This window comes from Marmota flaviventris, chromosome 19 (assembly GCF_047511675.1).
Source record: "Marmota flaviventris isolate mMarFla1 chromosome 19, mMarFla1.hap1, whole genome shotgun sequence".
NCBI classification, from domain to species: Eukaryota; Metazoa; Chordata; class Mammalia; order Rodentia; family Sciuridae; genus Marmota; species Marmota flaviventris.
Window position 1 is genome coordinate 37,893,723 of NC_092516.1, and position 19,609 is coordinate 37,913,331.

The following is a 19,609-nucleotide window of genomic DNA, read 5'->3' on the forward strand; positions in this document are numbered from 1 at the left end:
AAGAAAGGGTCTTGCTAAGTTGCTGGGACTTGACTTGAACTTGTGATCCTCCTGCCTCAGGCTCCTGAGATGCTGGGATTATAAGTGTGGCCACCACATCAGGCTGAGTTGTCTTTTCACCTTTTATTTTTGGCTACTGGGACTTGAACCCAGGAGCACTCAATCCCTGAGCCACATCTCCAGCCCTTTTTTGTATTTTATTTAGAGACAGGGTCTTACTGAGTTGCTAAGTGCCTAACTTTGAACTCGCGATCCTCCTGCCTTAACCTCCTGAGCCTCTGTGGTCTGCTTGTCTTTTCACTTTTTTTTAAAGAATCTCTTTAAAAATTTGTCCTAATTAGTTATACATTACAGAATGCATTTTGACACATCATACATAAATGGAGTATAAGTTCTCATTCGTCTGGATGTACAAGATGTAGAATCACACCAGTTGTGTAATCATATACTCACATAGGGTAATAATGTCCTATTCATTCTATTATTATTCCTACCCCATGCCCCTTCCTTTCCCTTCACTCCTCTCTGCCTAGTCCAAAACAAAATATCTCTTCTCCCTCCCTTTATTGTGAAATAGCATCTGTATATCTGAGAAAACATTCAGCCTTTGGTTCTTTGGGATTGTTTTATTTTGCTTAGCATAATATTCTCTCATTCCATCCATTTACTGGTAAATTCCATAATTTCATTCTTCTTTAAGGTTGAGTAATATTCCATTGTGTATATATACCACAATTATCCATTCATCTGTTGAAGCACACCTAGTTTGGTACCATAGTTTAGTTATTAAGATTTGAGCTGCTGTATACATTGACATGTTTGCATTACTGTAGTATGCTGATTTTAAGTCCTTTGGGCATAAACGTAGGAGTGGGATGACTGGGTCAAATGGTGGTTCCATTCCAAGTTTTCTGAGGAATCTCCATACTGCTTTCCATAGTGGTTGCACCAATTTGCAGTCCCACCAGCAATGTGTGAGTCTTTTCACCTTCTTGATGGTATCTTTTGAAGCACAGCAGTTTTTAATTTTGACAAAGTACAGTTTATCTATTTTGTTCCTTTTTTTGTGCTTTTGGTATTATTTCCAAGAAGGCTTTGCCTAATCCAAGATCATGAGGATTTACTCCTATTTCCTGCTACGTGTTTTGTAATTTAGCTCTCACATTTAGGTCTGTGATGCATTTTTAATTGGTTCTTGTGTATGGTGTGAGGTAGGAGCCTGACTTCATTCTTTTGCATGTGGGTACCCACTTGCCCCTGGTGAAACCCTTTGTGGGTGTGGGTGTGGGTGCTGTGTGCTCCTCCCCTCTATGGGGAAAGCAGAACTCCCTGCTTGTATGTCCTGATTTGGGAGAAAGCCGTGAATGACGCAGATTGATGAGAGGGCTCAGAAGGGAGACTGAAGCCAGTTGTGAGAGCATGAAGGAAGAGTGATAGTCCCTGTAAAGGCTTGGAACTACCTCCCTGTTGGAGTTGTGTCTGAACTGAGTGTGGAGGCTGGAAAGGATTCAATTCAGACATCCTCACCTAGTAAGTACTGATGCACTTTGAGGGAGCTCATGTCATTGTTAATTGATACTTTGCTTTGAGTTAAGAGCTTTTAAACCACTGCAATGGTGGTTTAAGAGAAGACAGCAATATTCTGCTCTAACAGTGTGGGTGAGCTGTCCATGTGGCATGCTACGGCTTTACATCGTCCAGTTCTTCCTTAGCTGGGTATGGTGGTGCATGCCTATAATCCCAGCCATTTGGGAGGCTGAGGCAGGAGGATTGCAAATTCAAAGCCAGCCTCAGCAATTTAGCAAAACCCTATCTCAAAGTAAAAAAAAATAAAAAGGGCTGGGGCTGTGGTTCAGTGGTTAAGCACCGCTGGGTTCAATCCACAGTAGCAAAAAAAAAAAAAAAAAGTTTTTCCTTATATTCTTTTGGGGAAAATGGATACAGCTGAACAGGGCAAGGGTGCAGGAGGAGGAAAGATACTGTCAGGGAGGCATGCGGCACCCTCTTGGGGCTCAGCTTGGTGGCATCTGCTGATGACTGTTCTCTTTGTCAGTAGCTTTCTTTCTGTCGCTCACTGAGGCACAGTTCCCATCACAGGGGAGGAGGAGTCTTAAATGAAGTCTGCTGGTGCGGTCTTGCCTAGGCAATCAATGCAGTCCTTGAGTTACGTGGCTTTCTTGCTCACATGAATTGGATTTCATTTGTCCATTAAGGAGGTATTTATTGAGCATCTGCTATGTACTGGGCACTGCTCCTGATCACTGAGATACAGATTGTGAACAAACACAAAGACCTGCCTTTTGGGAGAGAATATGCTTGAGTGGGTGATGGCCAACATTTAGTAGAGGTAGTAAGTAAGTGATATGTACAGAGCATGATAGAAGACAGGACCTGCCATGGGGGAGATGACGATGCGGGCCATGTTGTCACTGAGAAGTGTCATGGAGAAGGTGATGCTGAGGCAAGATTCGAAGGTGACCAGACCTTACTTAGTCTGATGGGTATATGGGGGGAGAGTGTCATTGGAGAAGAGGCAGCTGGCCATGGCTTCATGGCCGGGAGGTTGTCTCAGGGTTTGAGGGACAGTGAGGCAGCCAGCGTGGCTGAAGAGGTGGATGAGGGTGCAGCACCCAGGGTACCTGATGGCTAAAATGAGAAAAGAACATTTTGCGGGTGGCAGTGGGTTTCTAAAGGCCTGGCTCAAGGTCTGGTCTCCTTAGAGAGAGGGTGTCTCTGAGCCTCAATGAGGAAATCATGGTTTTGTGAGTGATGTGGCATTGTTCCTGTGGGCCTATAAGAGCCACTCAGGGGTGGGGGTAGGACTCAGTGGTGAAGTGCTTGCCTAGTATACACGAGGTCCTGGGTTCTACCTGCTCTGGATGGGGGAACACTTAGGAAAGTATTCATTGGCAGGAAAACAGATGTGAAATTGTCCATGTTAAAATTAGAGTTAAAATTTGCCAGCACGTGTTGCATGCCTGTAATCTCAGTCACGTGGGAGGCTGAGGCAGGAGGATCACAGGTTTGAGGTCAGCCCTGCAACTTAGTGAGACCTTGTCTCTATAAAAATAAACAGGACTGGGGTGTAGCTCAGAGGTGAGCACTCCTGGGTTTAAGCCCTAGTTATCCACCCCGCCCCCAAGAAAAAAAAAGATGCAGCAGGATCCTTGTGTGAAGCTAGTCTTCATGTTAGCTGCAGAGAACAGCCGAAGGCGAGTGGCTCAGTGACATTCATCTCAATCCTCTGATGTTTTGCACTTGCCACAGGGACTTAGTCTCAACATCCTAGGAATATGAGGCAGCGGTTGTGATGTAAATGGAAATGATGAGATAAAACCAAGAATTAATTGGTTGCAACTGTTGGAAGAGGCATTGGTCTCCCAGACTGCGAGAAGAGGACAGAAAATGCTGAGCGCTCGCCTCATTGGGAGGCAGATGGATGCTGGCTGGTGGGAGTGCAGATTGGCTCAGTCACTTTGAAAAACTGGAAATATTTACTAAGCTGAGCATATGCAAATCCTGTGATCAGCAATTTCACTTTGGCTGTGTTCGGTGCCCAACAGCAACGCCTGCATATGTGCAGCAAGAGATGTGTTAACATTCCAGCAGCGCGGGTGTCTAGGCAGATGCCTAGCCCCAGTGAGATGAATGAATAGTGGTGGCACAAGCACGCAGCCAACTCCACGGGACTGAGAAGGGACAGCGTCACTCTGTGGGAGGAGATTGGAACAGGGATGCCATGATTCCACTCATAGCACAAAAACAAGTGACCCCATGAGCAACTCATGGTATCAGAAGGCAGTGATGACCTGGGGGCAGTGGCTGGAGAGAACATGGGGGTGTTGGGTGCTCACTCTTCACTTGGGCTCCTACACTGCTGTGTGCATTTAGGAATTCCCTGAGTCCGTGGTTCTGATGTGGACTTTTCTGTATGTGCGCAGTATACAAAGTTTTAAAAACCAATGGGGGGCGCTGGGGTTGTGGCTCAGTGGTAGAGCGCTCGTCTAGCATGCATGAGCACCAGTTCCATCCTCAGCACCACATAAAAATAAAAAATAAAGAGATTGTGTCCATCTAAAAATAAAAAATAAATATTAAAAAAAAAACCAATGGAGGGGTGGGTTTGTGTGTGTGTGTGTGTGTGTATTTATTACATGTTAACTAAATACAATATTTGTGTGCATTTGTTGGACATGTGTGTGAAGGAGCCGTAGGACCTGCCTGGGAATGCCAGCATTGATTTGGGATTGGAGTCCTTGAATCAGGGAAGAACCAGTGCGCAGATATATTTTTTTTGGGGGGCAGTATATGGCAAAGTATTATTTTCAGTTAAATCTTGGTGGTGGATACATAGGTTCTGATATTTTCTGTACTTTATTTTTTTGTGTTCTTTTTTATTCTTTTTAGATATACATGACAGTGGAGGGTATTTTGACATATTATACATAAATGGAGTTTGACTTCCCTTTCTGTGGTTGTACATGATGTGGAGTTTCACTGGTCGTGTATTCATATATGAATATAGGAAAGTGATGTCCGACTCATTCTGTCTTTTCTATTCCCAACCCCGCTCCCTTCTCTTCATTCCCCTTTGTCTAATCAAATAAGCTTCTTTCTATCCCTCCCTCCCTTATTGTGAGTCAACATCTGCATATTAGAGAACATTCAGCCTTTGTTTTTTTTGGGATTGGCTTATTTCACTTAGCATGATAGTCTGTAGTTCTATTCATTCACTGGCAAATGTGTACTTTATGTTTGAAGTGTTTCACAAAATAAGTGTGAACACATTTAAAAGTTATATAGAGAAAAAGATCCAATGGGAAAAACAATGTTAATAATGATTGAATGGAAATTTAAGCATTTTTTGTTGTTTTCACAGAAAATTTAGAGAAATGTGGTTTGGTCGATCCAAGGAAGCGTGTTCAGTATTTGAAAAGATAGTTCATACAGCATATTATAAAGCTTTGTGCCTGTGGGAAGCAATAGAAAAATTAATATGGGTGTTTACAGATTGTAGGTTGCAGTGATTTTCATTTCAAGTGTCATGTTACATTAAATAAGTTATTAAAAGAAAAACAACCCTTAGGGTTGATGAAATAGAGGTATTTCAAGTCTGCTACCTACAGGAACTCTGCCAGCACTAGGGCCAGGGGATACCTGTGGCACAAGGGGACTGTGGCTAACGTGGACAATCTGTAGATAGAAGCACTTGAGGGGCATCTCATTTGAAGGGCATCCTGGTGTCCTCTGGGTGAATTCTCCCTTCTGGAGCCATGGCCATGATGAGACCCATTATCTGAGATCACCTGTTAATTTCAGAATGTAGTTTGTAGAGTTTTTAATCAAGGGCAGAATCGGTTCTCCAAGCTCCAGCTGATGGTGGATGACATTTGCTGCTCCGTTTGGTTCTGTTCAGGGGCAGCCTGTGCCCTGGAATGCCACTGTTCCTTTACCCTGTCTTAGCCCAGTCTGGGTGAATAAGTAAAAGTAAGGTGTGTGTCTAGGCAAGGTCTTAAATCACTCTCTGCTTGTCCTGTGATGGTGATTCTCATGCTGACCATGACCAGCAGCAGCTGCCATACCTGGACACGGAGAGGAAGGCACCTTCTTGGGCCCCACCCAGACCCCCTGGTGAGAAACTCCAGGTGTGGGCAGCCATCTGTATTTGAACAGGCCTGGCAGGTGATTCTGCTGTAGGCTCAGTTTGAAGACGGGAGCCCTGTGACTCCCTGCCATCCCTGGCTGGCCCTCTCCATCCTCTTGTTCTGACGAGCTGGTAGCTGAGGTGGGTGGCCTCACGTAGTGGTGGAACACTGACTTTGGAGTCTGCCAGAAGATGTGTCGGCCATTAGGAATCTTGCTCCGTGCTTGAGAATGCCAGATGTCCTGCGTGCTTCCATAGCACATTACACGGGGAGGGACTGTATGCTCGTATGGGGAGAACCCCCAAGGGGGCTGGACTGGTGGAGTGGAGTGTCTCTGAATGCTTCATACAGCTCCTCCATTGGGCCAGCGTGGAGCAGGGTGTGGTCCAGGCCTGGCTGAGCCTGGCCTCTGGGTGACTGAAGCAAGAGACTGCAGCTGTGCAAGTGGGGGCCTGTGCACGCCTGTCCCTGTGTGCTAGGCAGAGGTTCTCCCAGGCTGTGACTTCTGTGTAGGTCAGCATTTACAGAAGGTTTGTGTAAAGCAAGGCATGAGCTGCAGCATGGTTTATTGATAAATCCTGTTTGCTTCCTAAAGCTTTGGACTTTGTGATTACTATCTCAAGATTCTGCTGGAAGATTGTTAGGAAGGGAGAGTGTGTATGTGTGCATGTGTGTGTGTGCATGACAGGGATCCAGTCTTCAAACTGTGTGTGTGCTGGAGTGTATGTTTAAAGTTTCATTTCTTTTTTCTTGGTACTGGGGATTGAAGTCAGGGACACTCAACCACTGAGTGACATCCCCAGCCCTATTTTGTATTTTATTTAGAGACACAGGGTCTTTCTAAGTTGCTTGGGGCCTTTGCCAAGTTGCTGAGACAGGCTTTGAACTTGGGAACCTCTTGCCTCAGCCTCCTGAGCTGCTGGGATTACAGGCCTGCGCCACTGTGCATGGCTCAGTACTAAGTTTTAATTGGTGGATTTACAAAATCTTTTTGGATTATGGTATAATAAATCTGGAAGGAAGTCAGGAACATTTATTGAATGTTTTCTTTTTTGCTAGTTATTTCCAGTTCCACTGTCTCATTTAATTCTGAGGTTCTTCTTGTGAGCCAAGAACTGCCAAGTAAAGCAGTCTTGTGCCAGAAGGGTTGGAGCAGGGAGTGAGTGACATTCAAGGGGCCTGTAAGGGGTTGTTGCTGTTATTCAAGGATGGTGCTCACTGGCCAGGGTGGGGAGGCACCCTTATGCCCATGTTATAGGTTATCAGTGAAAGCTCAGAAGTGGTCGCTTGCTAGCCTGTACAGCTGGGAATTGATGCAGGCTGAATCCCACCCTGTATCTCCTCAAGTCCGGTGCTGACCTCTGTCTACAGCCCACCGGTGTGGGGCCTGGTGGCTCTCCATCTCGTTTGAATTAGCTTTGTGGGGCTGGGTTGGTGTATAGTATATCCCAGGCGCTGTGTCTTATGGGGCCGCCTGCCTTGAAGAGGGTGTCAATTTGATAAGAGTATTGAAGTCCACATTTATTCCTGAGAAAACCAGACTCTTGCCCTTTGTGTTTCTGCCCTTTCTGCAGTGTGGCCCATCACAGGACAGTGCAGCAATTTGAAATGATCATTCTCTCCTTTTTCTTAGTTTGTTTGAAAATACCAGTGTCCTGGTTTAGTGAGTTGATACTTGGAACCATACACTCTTGCCATTGGGCTTGGAACTTCCATAGAGGGTCATTATGATGCTTGAGAACAGTCAGGATTTGGAGCAATGCCTTTGCTTTAAAGTGTGGTTTTTGGAGTTCTTTTAGATTCTCATGTGATCAAAGTTCAGATTCTTCACCAGCATGCAGTCATTTGGTAATCATTACTGAGTTCACAATGCTGTCTTGGAAGATGACCTTATTTTACTAATTGTGAAAATTAATACATGATTAAGAGAGAAAACTTTTTTAAAAGATTTTTTTTGGAGCTGGTCATGGTGGCACATGCTTGTAATCCGGCGGCTTGGGAGGCTGAGGCAGGAGGATCACCAGTTCAGAGCCAGCCCCAGCACCTTAGCAAGGCCTCAAGCAACTCAGTGAGAACCTGTCTCAAAATAAAAAATAAAAAAAGGACTGGGATGTGGCTCAGTGGTTAAGTGCCCCTGGCTTCAGTCCCCGGTACCAAAAAAATGTGTTCTTTTTGGTACTGGGGGTTGAACCTAGGGGTGCTTACCAACCTGGGATTGAACCCAAGGGCGCTTAACCACTGAGCTACTCCCACAGCCCTCTTATTTTTTATTTTGAGACCTGATCTCGCTAAGTTGCCCAGGCCAGCCTTGAATTTATGATCCTCTTGCCTGGACCTTCAGAGGAGCTGGGATTGTGGGTGTGGCCACTGCACTCAACTTAAAAAAATTTTTTTAATTGAATACCTCTGGTGCTTGCCCAGCGTCTGTGTCCTGTTACCTTTTACCTTTCCTCTCTTCTTCCATTACTATCTTCTTTTATGTTAAATCAGTGCTTTCTAATTCCCTTGTTTCTTTTCTTTTTTTTTTTTTACAGTGTTGGGGATGGAACCCAGGGTGGGAGGCGAGAACTCTCCCACCAAGCTGTATCCCAGCCATTTATTCTCTTGTTTCTGTTACTATATTTTTTGTTATTTTCTTAGTTATTGCTCTGGGGGTTACAATTGATATCTTAATTTATACTAGTCTGGTTGGAGTCGGTGCCTGTTTAGAGTCAGTTGTGTGTAAAAGCTTTGCTCCTATGTTTTAAGTCAATTTTCTGTCACTATAACAAATATCTGAGATAACAATTTATAAAGAGAACAGGTTTATTTATTAAAAAATTTTTTTTGTAGTTGTAGATGGACAGAATGCTTTTATTTTATCTGTTTATTTTTATGTGGTGCTAAGGATGGAACCCAGTGCCTTACTCATGCTAGGCAAGCACTTTGCCACTGAGCCACAACCCCAGCCTGAGAACAGGTTTAGTTTAGCTTACAGATTTGAAGGTTTCAGTCCTTGATCAGGTAGACATTGTTCTTAGGTCTGGGAGAGAGTACATCATAATGGGGAGCATGTGGCCTAGCAAAACTGTCCACTTGTGGCTGGGATGCAAAAAAGAAAAAGAAAAGAAGGGGCTGGGATCCCACTCTCCATACTAGAAGCATGCCCCAGTGACTTTAGTGCCCACTTCCTGGTTCTACCACCTCTCAATACCCCACCCTGGAGAACAAGGCTTTCACATCTCGGTCTTTGGGGGACATCCTGTATCCCAACTAGAGCATCCTCTATGGCTCCATTCCTTCTCACCTTTGTCAGACAAATTTGTGTCATACAAACTAAGCCTGTGCATGTTGTGTGCTGATTTGTCATTATTGCTCTATGCAGTTGTCTTTTACATCAGCTAGGGATAAAAGTTACAAATAAAAATATGTTCTGGATGTGTGTGATGGTGCGCTCAGGAGGCTGAGGCACAAGAACTAAAAGTTGGAGGCCAGTCTGGGCAACTTAGTGAGATTTTAAAATCTCAAAATTAGAAAATTAAAAAAAAAAAAAATAGGTGGGTGGGCAGGTGTGGTGGTGCACTCCTGTAATCCCAGTGATTCAGGAGACTGAGGCAGGGCAGCCTCACCAACTAAGTGAGGCTTTAAATAACTTAGTGAGACCCTGATTCAGAATTAGAAAAAGGTCTGGGGATATGGCTCAGTGGTAAGGTACCTCTGGGTTCAATTCCCCAGCACCACAAGGGAAAAAAAATGGGAGAGGGTGTCAGAATGTGGCTCAGTGGTAGAGTGTTTGCTTAGCATGTGCAAGGCCCTGGGTTCAACCCCCAGTACTAGGGGAGGAAAACACACACACACACACACACACACACACACAATGCTTTGTTATACTTTTATATTTACCTATGTAGTTACTTTTACTTTATTTCTTCAGGTGGTTCATATGGATTCATTTTTTATGGGACAGATCTATTACAACGAGATCTTACTTAGTTACCCTGCCATGTCCTCATTCAATGTCAAGAGCTATGTGTGTGTGTCCATGTCCCCGTGCTTTCAGGAGTCTTCATCTCTTACACTGGCTTTTGTGATTATGTCGTGTCTAGGTGTGATCTCTTTTAAGTTGATCCTGGTTGGAGTGTTTTTTTCTTTTCCGTGGTGCTGGGGATTGAACCCAGGGCCTTGTGTGCAAGTGAGGCAAACTTTACTGAACTATATCCTCAGCCCCATAAATTTTGGTCATTATTTACTCAAATTTTCTAACCCTTTCTGCCTCTCCTTTAGAGTCCCCCTATGAGTGTCTGGTATCTCGATGGTGTACCTCAGGTCTCTCACAATAATTTCTGTTAATTTTTTTTTTCATTCTTTTTTCTCTGTGCCCCTCAGACTGGATAATCTCAAATGACTTAACCTTTGAGTTTGCTGATTCTTTCTCACTCAAATCTGCTGTTGAGCTTCACTAGTGAATAGTTCATTTCATTTATTGAACATTTCAATTTTGGACTTTTTATCTGGTTCTTTTTTATAATGGAAGTTTATTGATATTTTTCTATTGATGAGACAAACATACATTGTCCTTACACATTCCCTTAGTTCTTGAGGTGTGGTTTCCTTTAATTCTTTGAGCATGCTTAAAATAACTGAAAAAAAGTCTACTAAGCTCAGTGTGGGGTTTCCTCTAAGATGGTTGGTATTGATTGCCTTCTTCCCGCTGCATTTGGGCATGCTTTCTTTTCATTACATGTCTATAAATTTTTGTTGAAATTGAACATTTAAAATAATATAATGCGGGGCTGGGGATGTGGCTCAAGTAGTAGCGCGCTCACCTAGCATGCGTGAGGCACTGGGTTTGATTCTCAGCAGCACCACATTAAAAAAATAAATAAAATAAAGATATGTGTCCACCTAAAACTAAAAAATAAATATTAAAAATAATAAAATAATATAATGTGTTGGCTTGGGGTTGTGGCTCAGAGGTAAAGCACTTACCTAGCATGTGTGAGGCACTGGGTTCAATCCTCAGCATTGCATAAAAAACAAAATAAAGTTATTGTGTCCACCTATAACTAAAAATATTTTAAAAAATATATATTTATATATATATTATATATAAATATTAAAAAATATATTATATTTATATATATATTATATATAAATATTTAAAAAATATATAATGTGGGCTGAGATTGTGGCTCAGCAGTAGAGTGCTCGCCTGGCATGTGCGAGGCGCTGGGTTCGATCTTCAGTACCACATAAAAATAAATAAAATGAAGGCATGTGTCCAACAACAACTAAAAAAAAAAAAAAAAAGTAAAATAGCGATCCATTGACAATTAAAAAAAAAATGTGGCAACTCTGGAAACCAGATTTCCCCCTCCTTAAGGTGTTGTTACTGTTGCTGTTATTTATTTGTTTAATGAATATTCTATAAAGTCTTGAGTATTATTCTCCTAGAGTTGCTGTAACAAAGTACCACAATCTGTGTGGCTTAAAACAGAAAGTTATTGTCTCACACTTCTGGAGGATCCAGCTGTTGGCAGGGCTGTGGCCCCTCTGATCCTGAAGCGGGGAACCTTCTTGGCTCACTCCGGCTTCCAGGGCTTTCCTTGGTGTGCCTTGGCTTGTAGACTCAGCCATCCACGTCTTTGTGTCTGCCTCCCTCTCATCTGGCACTGCAGGGTGCCTCTGTGGCTTACACAGGCTCCAGCTTCATCAAATTAAGGGCCTGCCCTGCTTCAGCATGACCCCATTGAGCTCGGTTATATCAGTAAGTGTACCTTGGACCGCTGCAAGTCTTAGGCTAATTTCTGGAATAGCCAAGTCTTTCATTAATTTCTGAAATCCTGAGGTAGAGGATTCTGGCCATTTTCACCAGTGTCCTCATTGCATTAGTGGAGGAGTGGGTTTTGGAGGTCCTTCCGCTGCCGTACTGATGTCACCTGCCTTTTAATTGTGAAGCTTTTCAGAGGTAGCATTTATATACCATGCAGTTATCTCATTTAAAGTACACAGTACAGTGGGTTTGGTATACTCAGTATGCTTTGTATATTCAGAGTTGTACAACCATCACCATGATCAATTTTAGAGCTTTTTTTTTTTTAAATCATTCTGGAAAGAAAGCACTTGAGTAGATACTCATCACTCCTCCCATCTTCCCTCCCAGCCTGAGCTAACAGTAGTCTACTTTTGTTTGCATAGATTCGCCTTTTCTGGATGTTTCACATTGATATAATCGTCCTGTACATGACTTTAAAGACTGCTTCCTTCATTTGGCATCACGTTGCTAAGGCTCATTTATGCTGCAGTGTGAATCTGTGCTCCATTCTTGTTTAGGGCTGAGGAACATTTCCATTGTGTGCACATGCCACATTGTCTCTATTCCTTGATGAGCATTTTGTTTTTACCACCTTCTGGCCATTCTGAATAGTGTTCCTTCGGGACACTTGTGTGTAGTCTTTTGAGTGGACGTGAATGTACTTCTTTTTCTTGGGCAGTTACTTAGGAGTGGGATAGCTAGATCACATGGTATCTCTGTGGCTAACATTTTGAGGACCTGCTGGACTGTTTTTATTTAATTTTGAAATTTTTATTAGGTCCTGGACTGTTTTTGAAGGCTATGGCACCATTTCCACATCTGCCCCAGGTGTGAGGGGTTCCCTTACTCTTACTAGCACTTAACATTTTCCTCCTCCTCCTCCTCCTCCACATGTACTCAAATATAGCAAACTTGGATACACAAGCACACACACACACATGTACACTCAAATACACTCATACCCATATGCACACACTGTAATATACACATGTCCACATACACTCATGTAAATACACACTAATATTCATACAAACTCACAGTACAGATTCATGCACATATGGTCACTGGCACATACACTCATGTACACACATAAACTCAGACACACATACACATGTACTCACGCACATACCAGTGCATGTGTTCAACAGCTGTGGGCATATGCTGCTCTGCTGTGGTATCATCATCACACTGTGAGCTGATAGGTGAGCTGAGGTTGTGGCTCAGTGGCAGAGTGCTTGCCTAGCACACGTGAGGTTTGATCCTCAGCACTGCATACAAATAAATAAACAAATAAATAAATATCCAAAAAGATAGAGACTCCTTCTCCCAAGCCTTCCTGGTCATGTCGACCCTGGTCCAGGGACCCCTGCTTGGAGGATTGCTGCTTTAGATGAAGATTCTGTGGTGTGAGACCTTTAGGGATTCTCAAGTCAACCTTACAGCCTTAGTTTTTCTTCTTAAGCATTAAAGGCAATTAAGGCAGCCACATGTTATTTTAACTAATTAATTAATACATTTTTGTGGTTCTGGGGATGGAATTTAGGGCTTTGGGCATGCTAGGCCAGTGCGCTACCCCTGGGCTACACACCCAGCCCAAGGCAACCACCTTTTAAATCCTAAAATGCTGAGTAATTTCACAGAGGAAATTAATCCAGTCCCCAGTTTTGTTTTAGAACATAACCAGCATCCTGCACTAAGAGTTGCTTTCAAAAGTCAGTCATGTGGGCTGAGTGTTGTGATGTACGTCTGTAATCCCAGCTGTTCAGGAGGCTGAGGCAGGAAGATTGCAAGTTCAGGGTCAGCCTGGGCAATTTAGTGAGACCTATCTCAAAATAAAAACTAAAAAGGGCTGCATTTAGTTTAGTGCTCACTTGCCTGGCATGTTTGAGGCCCCTGGGCTCAGTCCCTGGTCTCCAGTACCCCCCCCAAAAAAAGAAATGAGTCATGAAGTGATACCACCTTGGAGTGGACAGTTCTACTGGAGCAAGAGTGTACTCCTATTATACCATCTATTTATTTGAACTGAAAAGAACTTGAAAGTCAAACTGACTTTTAGTGTGATTTCCTCATGTGTTTGTTTTGTTACAGGCTAGCAGGCATAACATCTCTCTGAATTGTGTTTTCCTGCTTTGTGAATAATGTGTTTGTGATTTTTGTCCCTAAGGATGCTGAAGTTTTAGGGCTAATTAGTTCTTTGGTTTGTAGGATCAAGAAACCTAGCAATGAGCTAGCATGTAGTAGTCCCCCCAGCCTCTGCAAATTAATGTGGCTATTTGGCCTGTGAAGATATTGTGCCAATTGTAGGGACACTGGATCATGTAGAAGTCACACACTGGTTTCACTTGTTTGAACCCCTTCTCGGCTCTAGGGAAGGACTTTTTCACACATAATTTGTAAATATTTCACTGTTTTCTGAGCCCAAGTTGAAGACTTGATTTGACTGATCATAGAAATGTGTATTTGCTGGTTCACAAACTGGTGAAGCCTCTCAGGTAGTGATTATTGGGGGCAGAAGCACATGCCCCTCAGGACCAAATCTGTAGCATGAAGAATGAGGGTGACCAGCGTGGGGGTGGTTCTGTCTTTGTGGGCAGAGTCCACGTGCTGAGCCAGCACAGGGTGCAGGAGACGCCACTCTCTGAGCAGCTGTCTTTATCTGGCATTTGCCTTTTTTCCTGTAGGCTCACCAGTACAGGTCACTGATCGAAGGGACCCAGACCCCAGTCGAATGCAGATGCCGCAGGGGAACCCGCTGCTGCTGTCCTATACCCTGCAGGAGTTGCTGGCCAGGGACACTGTGCAGGTGGAACTCATCCCGGAGAAGAAGGGCCTCTTCCTGAAGCATGTGGAGTATGAGGTTTCCAGCCAGGTAACTGCAAATCACGTGTGTGACTGTGTGGACAAGGGGGATGGAGAACTAGGGATAGCATCAGGCCAGGAGATAGGGAAGGGAGAGAGTGTGGTCCAAAACTTGTGGGCTCTGTCAAGCCTCTGAGCAGACTTGTGCCGGTTGCTGGGCCTGCTCCACTCCTGCCTGGTCCCGCCTCACCATCTCTGTGTTCTCGAATCCTGCTTCTTAGAAATCTCTTACAGACAGTCTGCGGAGCACACACCCTGGACAGAAGTGGGTTTGGTGGTAGTTTTGTCATGGATCCCCTGAGGATTCGAAAGTCAGCCCCATAGAGCGTAGACTCCAAATAGTGACTGCAGTGTGTGGGAATGATCGGTCTGTGTCCAGCTAATCACCTGTAGTAACACTGCCCCTCTGCTGTGGGCACCGGGTGCCTGAGTTCATCAGACACGGGTTTGGCAGCAGTCTTGGCACTCGAGTGTCAAGGTCTTTTTGTCCCTTTGTCCATTGTCTTGCTCAGTTAGGGTAGAGTTGGGGGTTTACTCATTGTCCTGGGATTCAGTAGTGTTGATAACACGTCTTTTGGAGCAGTGAGTCCCTAGTGTGGGGGGATTTGCTAGGACAGGGCAGGCCTGTGCTCCCGGGGAGAGGGTGGCTGGCACTGCCAAGGCTCCTCTGAACAGTCCACTGAATGTTTTGCCCCAGGAGAGAGGTGAGCTCTGGGACCCAGTGGGCTGATGCCTGTCACGCTGCCTGCTGTTCTGCACATTCAGGAACCGCCGGGTTCTGTTTCAGTATTTGAAGCCTGTGACTGGCTGCTCTGAAGTCCCAGTGCTGCTGCTGAGGGGGAAGGTAGACGGCAGAGTGGCAGGGACTCCTTCAAGGACAGCACGGCTCTGGCATTGCCTAGGTCCTTGCCTTCTCCCACAGTCACAGGGCTGAGAGTCGACTGGCAGGACGCCCTGGAAGAAGCAGCTTGTCCTGGGCCTCGCAGCCTGGGAGAAGGTGCTGCTCCAGTGAGCCGGCTGCTGGCCTCCATTTCCTCTTGAACTGCCTCCCATGAGCGTGGGTAGGAAGAGGCTGCTTTGCCCAGCTCGCCCGAGTGTGGGGATGGGAAGATTTCTGTAGGCTGTCTTCAGGGCAGAGGGAGGAGTTGAGGGGAGTGATGACTGTCATGGCTTCCCATTTTACCTGAGCCCCAATCCCTTTTCTTTGCAGCGCTTCAAGTCCTCTGTGTACAGACGGTACAATGACTTTGTGGTCTTCCACGAAATGTTGCTGCACAAGTTCCCGTACCGCATGGTGCCTGCCCTCCCACCCAAGAGAGTGCTGGGAGGTAACGCGGGGCATGTGGAGGCCCAGGGTGGTGGGAGTGAGCCCACTCACAGGATGGCTCAGGGTAGATTGCAGTCCCGCATGCTGCTCCTGCCTCAAGGTCCAGGAGGGGCTGACAGCAGGACCATAGTGCACGTGAGCCCCCGGGCTGTCCCAGGCTCATAGCTATTGGCCAAGACCCTGGGTTAAGTCCCCAGCTTCACACTCACACACACACACACCCCCCCCCAAAAAAAAAAACAGAACAAAACAAAAATATCCTAACCAGAGCCAGTGCTGTCACTGAGCCCAGGTCTGGTACAGGGAGGGTGATTGGCACACAGCACCCTTGGTATCTTGCAGACTTTGGCTGGATGACTGACACAAAGGGAATGCCCTCATGGTGCACATGTAAAAGAGGGGACCCTGGGTCTCCTCTTGAAGCTCAGGGCGGGGACTTCAGAGTTCCTGAATGGTGATGGTGGAGCACTGTTTGCTCCAGCAGTTGGATTCTCCTGCTTTGCAAACCCCTGAGGGCCTGAGCAGTGGGTGCCAAGCCAGCACTGGATGAGGTCAGAAGCAGATCTAAGGTGGAAAGTTTGCTCTGCACTTTAGAGGACAGAAGTCAGTAGTTGGCTGCACCTGAAGATTGCCTCGGGCTAGGTGGGAGGTCACAGATAACCTGCTGGCCAAGTCCTTCTAGATTGGCTGTTTCTTGCAGATTTCCAGAATACAGGGATCTGCCCCTTGGTATTCCTGGAGCTCACTGATAGTTTTTCCCACAACCTGATAGTTTTTCCTACAACCCTTTTCTCAAAATCTGTATAAAACTTGATGGGTAGGTGAGTGCCTGGAGCCAAATGTCTATAGTCTGATATTTTCCAACCATCTCACAGCAGCAGTGTGCTTGAGTGGAGAAGAGTTTAAGCATCATGCAGTGGTTCAGCTCCCACTGTTCTCAAGTCTCTTAAAATGGACATGAGAAACTGGGTGTGGTGGCACATGCCTGTAATCCCAGAGGCTTGGGAGGCTGAGGCAAGAGAATTGCAAGTTCAAAGGAAGCCTCTGCAAAAAATTGAGGTGCTAAACAACTCAGTGAGATTCTTTCTCTAAATAAAGTACAAAATAGGGCTGGGGATGTGGCTCAGTGGGCAGGTGCCCCTGAGTTCAATCCCCAGTATCCAAAACAAACAAGCAAAAAAGGACATGAATACCTTTATCTCTCATGGCCTCCCAGTAGCTCAGTGCCTGATAACGTGTTCTGGCCCTTCCTACACACTGTGCAACAGACTGTGCTTCTCATGTTGGGGGTATAAGGATGCCAAGGGCAGGTGAGACCAGCAGATGTACTGGGATGCTAGCATCCAGCATCAGAGCTGGTTAAGTGCAGCCATGGTTTAGGACTTGAAAGCTGCACGTGGACACATGCTCACATGAAGGGCATGTCAGGGGTGGAGGGTGAGGGTGGAGGGGGACTCATCTGAATATAGTTTTCAATGACTTTAAAGACCGTTTCTATTTGTGGTCAGATTTAAATATCCTTAACACCTTGATATATGCTTGCTTTTTCCCCTTGAAGTGAAAATACTTTCTCAAATGAAAGTAGTTAATGATTGCATCTGTCACAGAGTGAACTATAAGTGATGTGAGTAGGAACACTGAGCTCCATTGATTTGTGGGCATTGCAGAACCCCTCTGTTCACAAGAGAAGTGCCAGAGAGGGACTTGAGAAGATGCCTTCAATGTAGATGATCAAAGTGAGGAATCAGACTTGGTTCCCAAAAGCCAGGTGCAGTTCCAACTGTGCTCCCAGCTGCTCATGAGCCCAGGAGTTTGAGACCGGCCTGGGTAACGTAATAAGGCCTGTCTCAAAAAAAAAAAAATGCTGAGAGCTGGTTCCCAGTAGTCTCGATCAGAACCTGTTGATCTTGGTTTTCCCTGGCATTTCTGAACCTAGGTGGGTGGGTGGGGGCATGGAGGAGGGGCTCCGGGACTCCTTTGCAGCCCTTGGGGTCAGCTGTTGTCCTGCGGACCTGCCTGTTGCCCTTGGTCGGCCATGTGGCTGCTCTGACCCTCTGTTGAGATGCTTGGGAGCCTGCTCAGTGTGGCTGTTGGCGGTTGCTGTCTGTGTGATGACTTTGTGTTTCTTTAGCGGACAGGGAATTCATCGAGGGACGAAGGAGGGCCCTGAAGCGCTTCATTAACTTGGTGGCTCGTCACCCCCCCTTCTCTGAGGACACCATCCTAAAGCTCTTCCTTTCGTTTAGTGGCTCAGTAAGTGTGTCCTCAAGGGTCCTGGTGTGGGCTGGTTCTGAAGTTTCTAAAGGCCTTACTTTCAATTTTGAATCTCTGACTGTCCTCCTGTCTCATTTCCCTTGTTCGGGTGCCTGGAAGGCATTCGTTTTATTGTGATTGACAATATCAGACTTCTTTCCTTTCAAATGACAGGTTGGGTGTAATTTTAAAAGGCACCTTTGGTTTTGACTTTGAAGGGTTTGTATATTGTGTGGAAATCGGGGGTTCCCAGCATGGTTTTTTGGGGATTTAGAGATAATATACAGAAGCCTGGATGGATGGTTTGGAGCGTTTGTAGATGTGAATAAATATTCATCCCCACCCCCCAAAAAATATTGGGGCGGGGGGCTTTGATCAAGGACCATGGAGAAATAAGCCGAGTGTCCTCAGTAGAGCCACAGGGTCCATCCACCTCTGGAAATGGCGTCTTTGTGTACATCCCTGTCAGGAATAGCAGCTGTTTCTTTCTCCAAGTTGTTGTCACTTTGTCTTACAGGAGTTCAGAGCTAGAACATGGTTCCCGTGTCCAGTGGAACAGGAAAGGGCTTGTAGCCCTTCCAGAGCAAGGAGTGTTCTATGATCCATCTTCCTCCTATCCCTCAGAAAGCGAAGTGCCCAGGTTCTCCTTACAGGGAAGCCTCTTCATGAATGGGCACTTGGGGGCCCTTCACCTCCTGCTGTTACCTGCTGCAGGGCAGGGGACATGGGACACAGGAGTAGTCAGCCCAAGGTTTTTTTGTTTTTGTTTTTGGGTACTGGGGATTGAACTCAGGAGCACTAAAATGCTGAGCCACATCCCCAGCAATTTTTATATTTTATTTAGACAGGGTCTTGGTGAGTAGCTTAGCGCCTTACAATTGCTGAGGCTTCTTTGAACTCAGGATCCTCCTGCCTCAGCCTCCTGAGCTGCTGGGATTACAGGTGTGCGCCACCAGGCTCAGCTACAAGTTTTACTTTCTCCCGCCTTTACTTCCCTGGATGGTAGGAGGGGCCACTAACCTCCTCAGGAAGGCTGCAGGCATTCACTGGTGACCCTGGTGACACTGTCAACAGAAACTCTTGCCTCTGCCTCAGCAGAGTGTGTGGCCTGTCCTTTGAGTCCTTAGGGTTGGGGTAGAGGTCTTGTTTGCCGGCAGAGGGATGTGGCAGGCTGAAAACTGCCTGTGCTCCAGGCAGCACCGGGAGGGGGGACTTAGGGGGTGACCTCCATCCTGGAGGTACACTTCTTTGTCTCTTGCTTTTATGCAGATGGGGTGTTTGTTCTTTGTGGCCTCTCTAGACCCCAGTGTCTTTTTCAGTAAAAAGAGAAGGGGGCAGGTGACTCGAGGCCCCTCTGAAACCTTGGGATTCCTCTCCTCTAACGGCTGTGGATTGGCTTCATCCTGTATTTCCTGGGTGGCTCCTTATTTTGAGACTTGGCTTTGCCTCTGTTCTGAAGGCCTCTGTTCCGAGGGTGGGCTTGACCAGAGTGCTGCCTGTCCTCTGCCCACCAACTGCTCCAGGGCCTGACTCCCTGGGCCTGAGGGTCTCTCAGGAGGAAGAAACCTCAGCTTCATTCTGCTGCTCCATTTGGAACCTAGAGGGTCTAACATCTTGGGGGTTAGGGTATCCCTAGTCCCCTGTTTCTGGAGAGGAACTTCGCTTGGTTAGGCTCTCATCCTTAAGCCAGACTTCCTAGAGTTTAAATTCAATGAAAGAAAATCTGAGGCA

The 19,609-nt window shown here is 45.8% G+C and overlaps 1 protein-coding gene across 3 annotated transcripts in view; it reads left to right on the forward strand.

The window, feature by feature from the left end:
* The window catches only part of Snx8 (sorting nexin 8), a 75,267-nt gene that overhangs the window by 44,455 nt on the left and 11,203 nt on the right, over positions 1 to 19,609 (forward strand). For all 3 annotated transcript variants that reach the window (XM_071605547.1, XM_027922762.2, XM_027922763.2), the window contains exons 2-4: positions 14,121 to 14,308; positions 15,509 to 15,626; positions 17,757 to 17,878. In XM_071605547.1, coding sequence (XP_071461648.1) covers positions 14,121 to 14,308; positions 15,509 to 15,626; positions 17,757 to 17,878 — 428 coding nt within the window. The remainder of the gene's footprint in view (positions 1 to 14,120; positions 14,309 to 15,508; positions 15,627 to 17,756; positions 17,879 to 19,609) is intronic.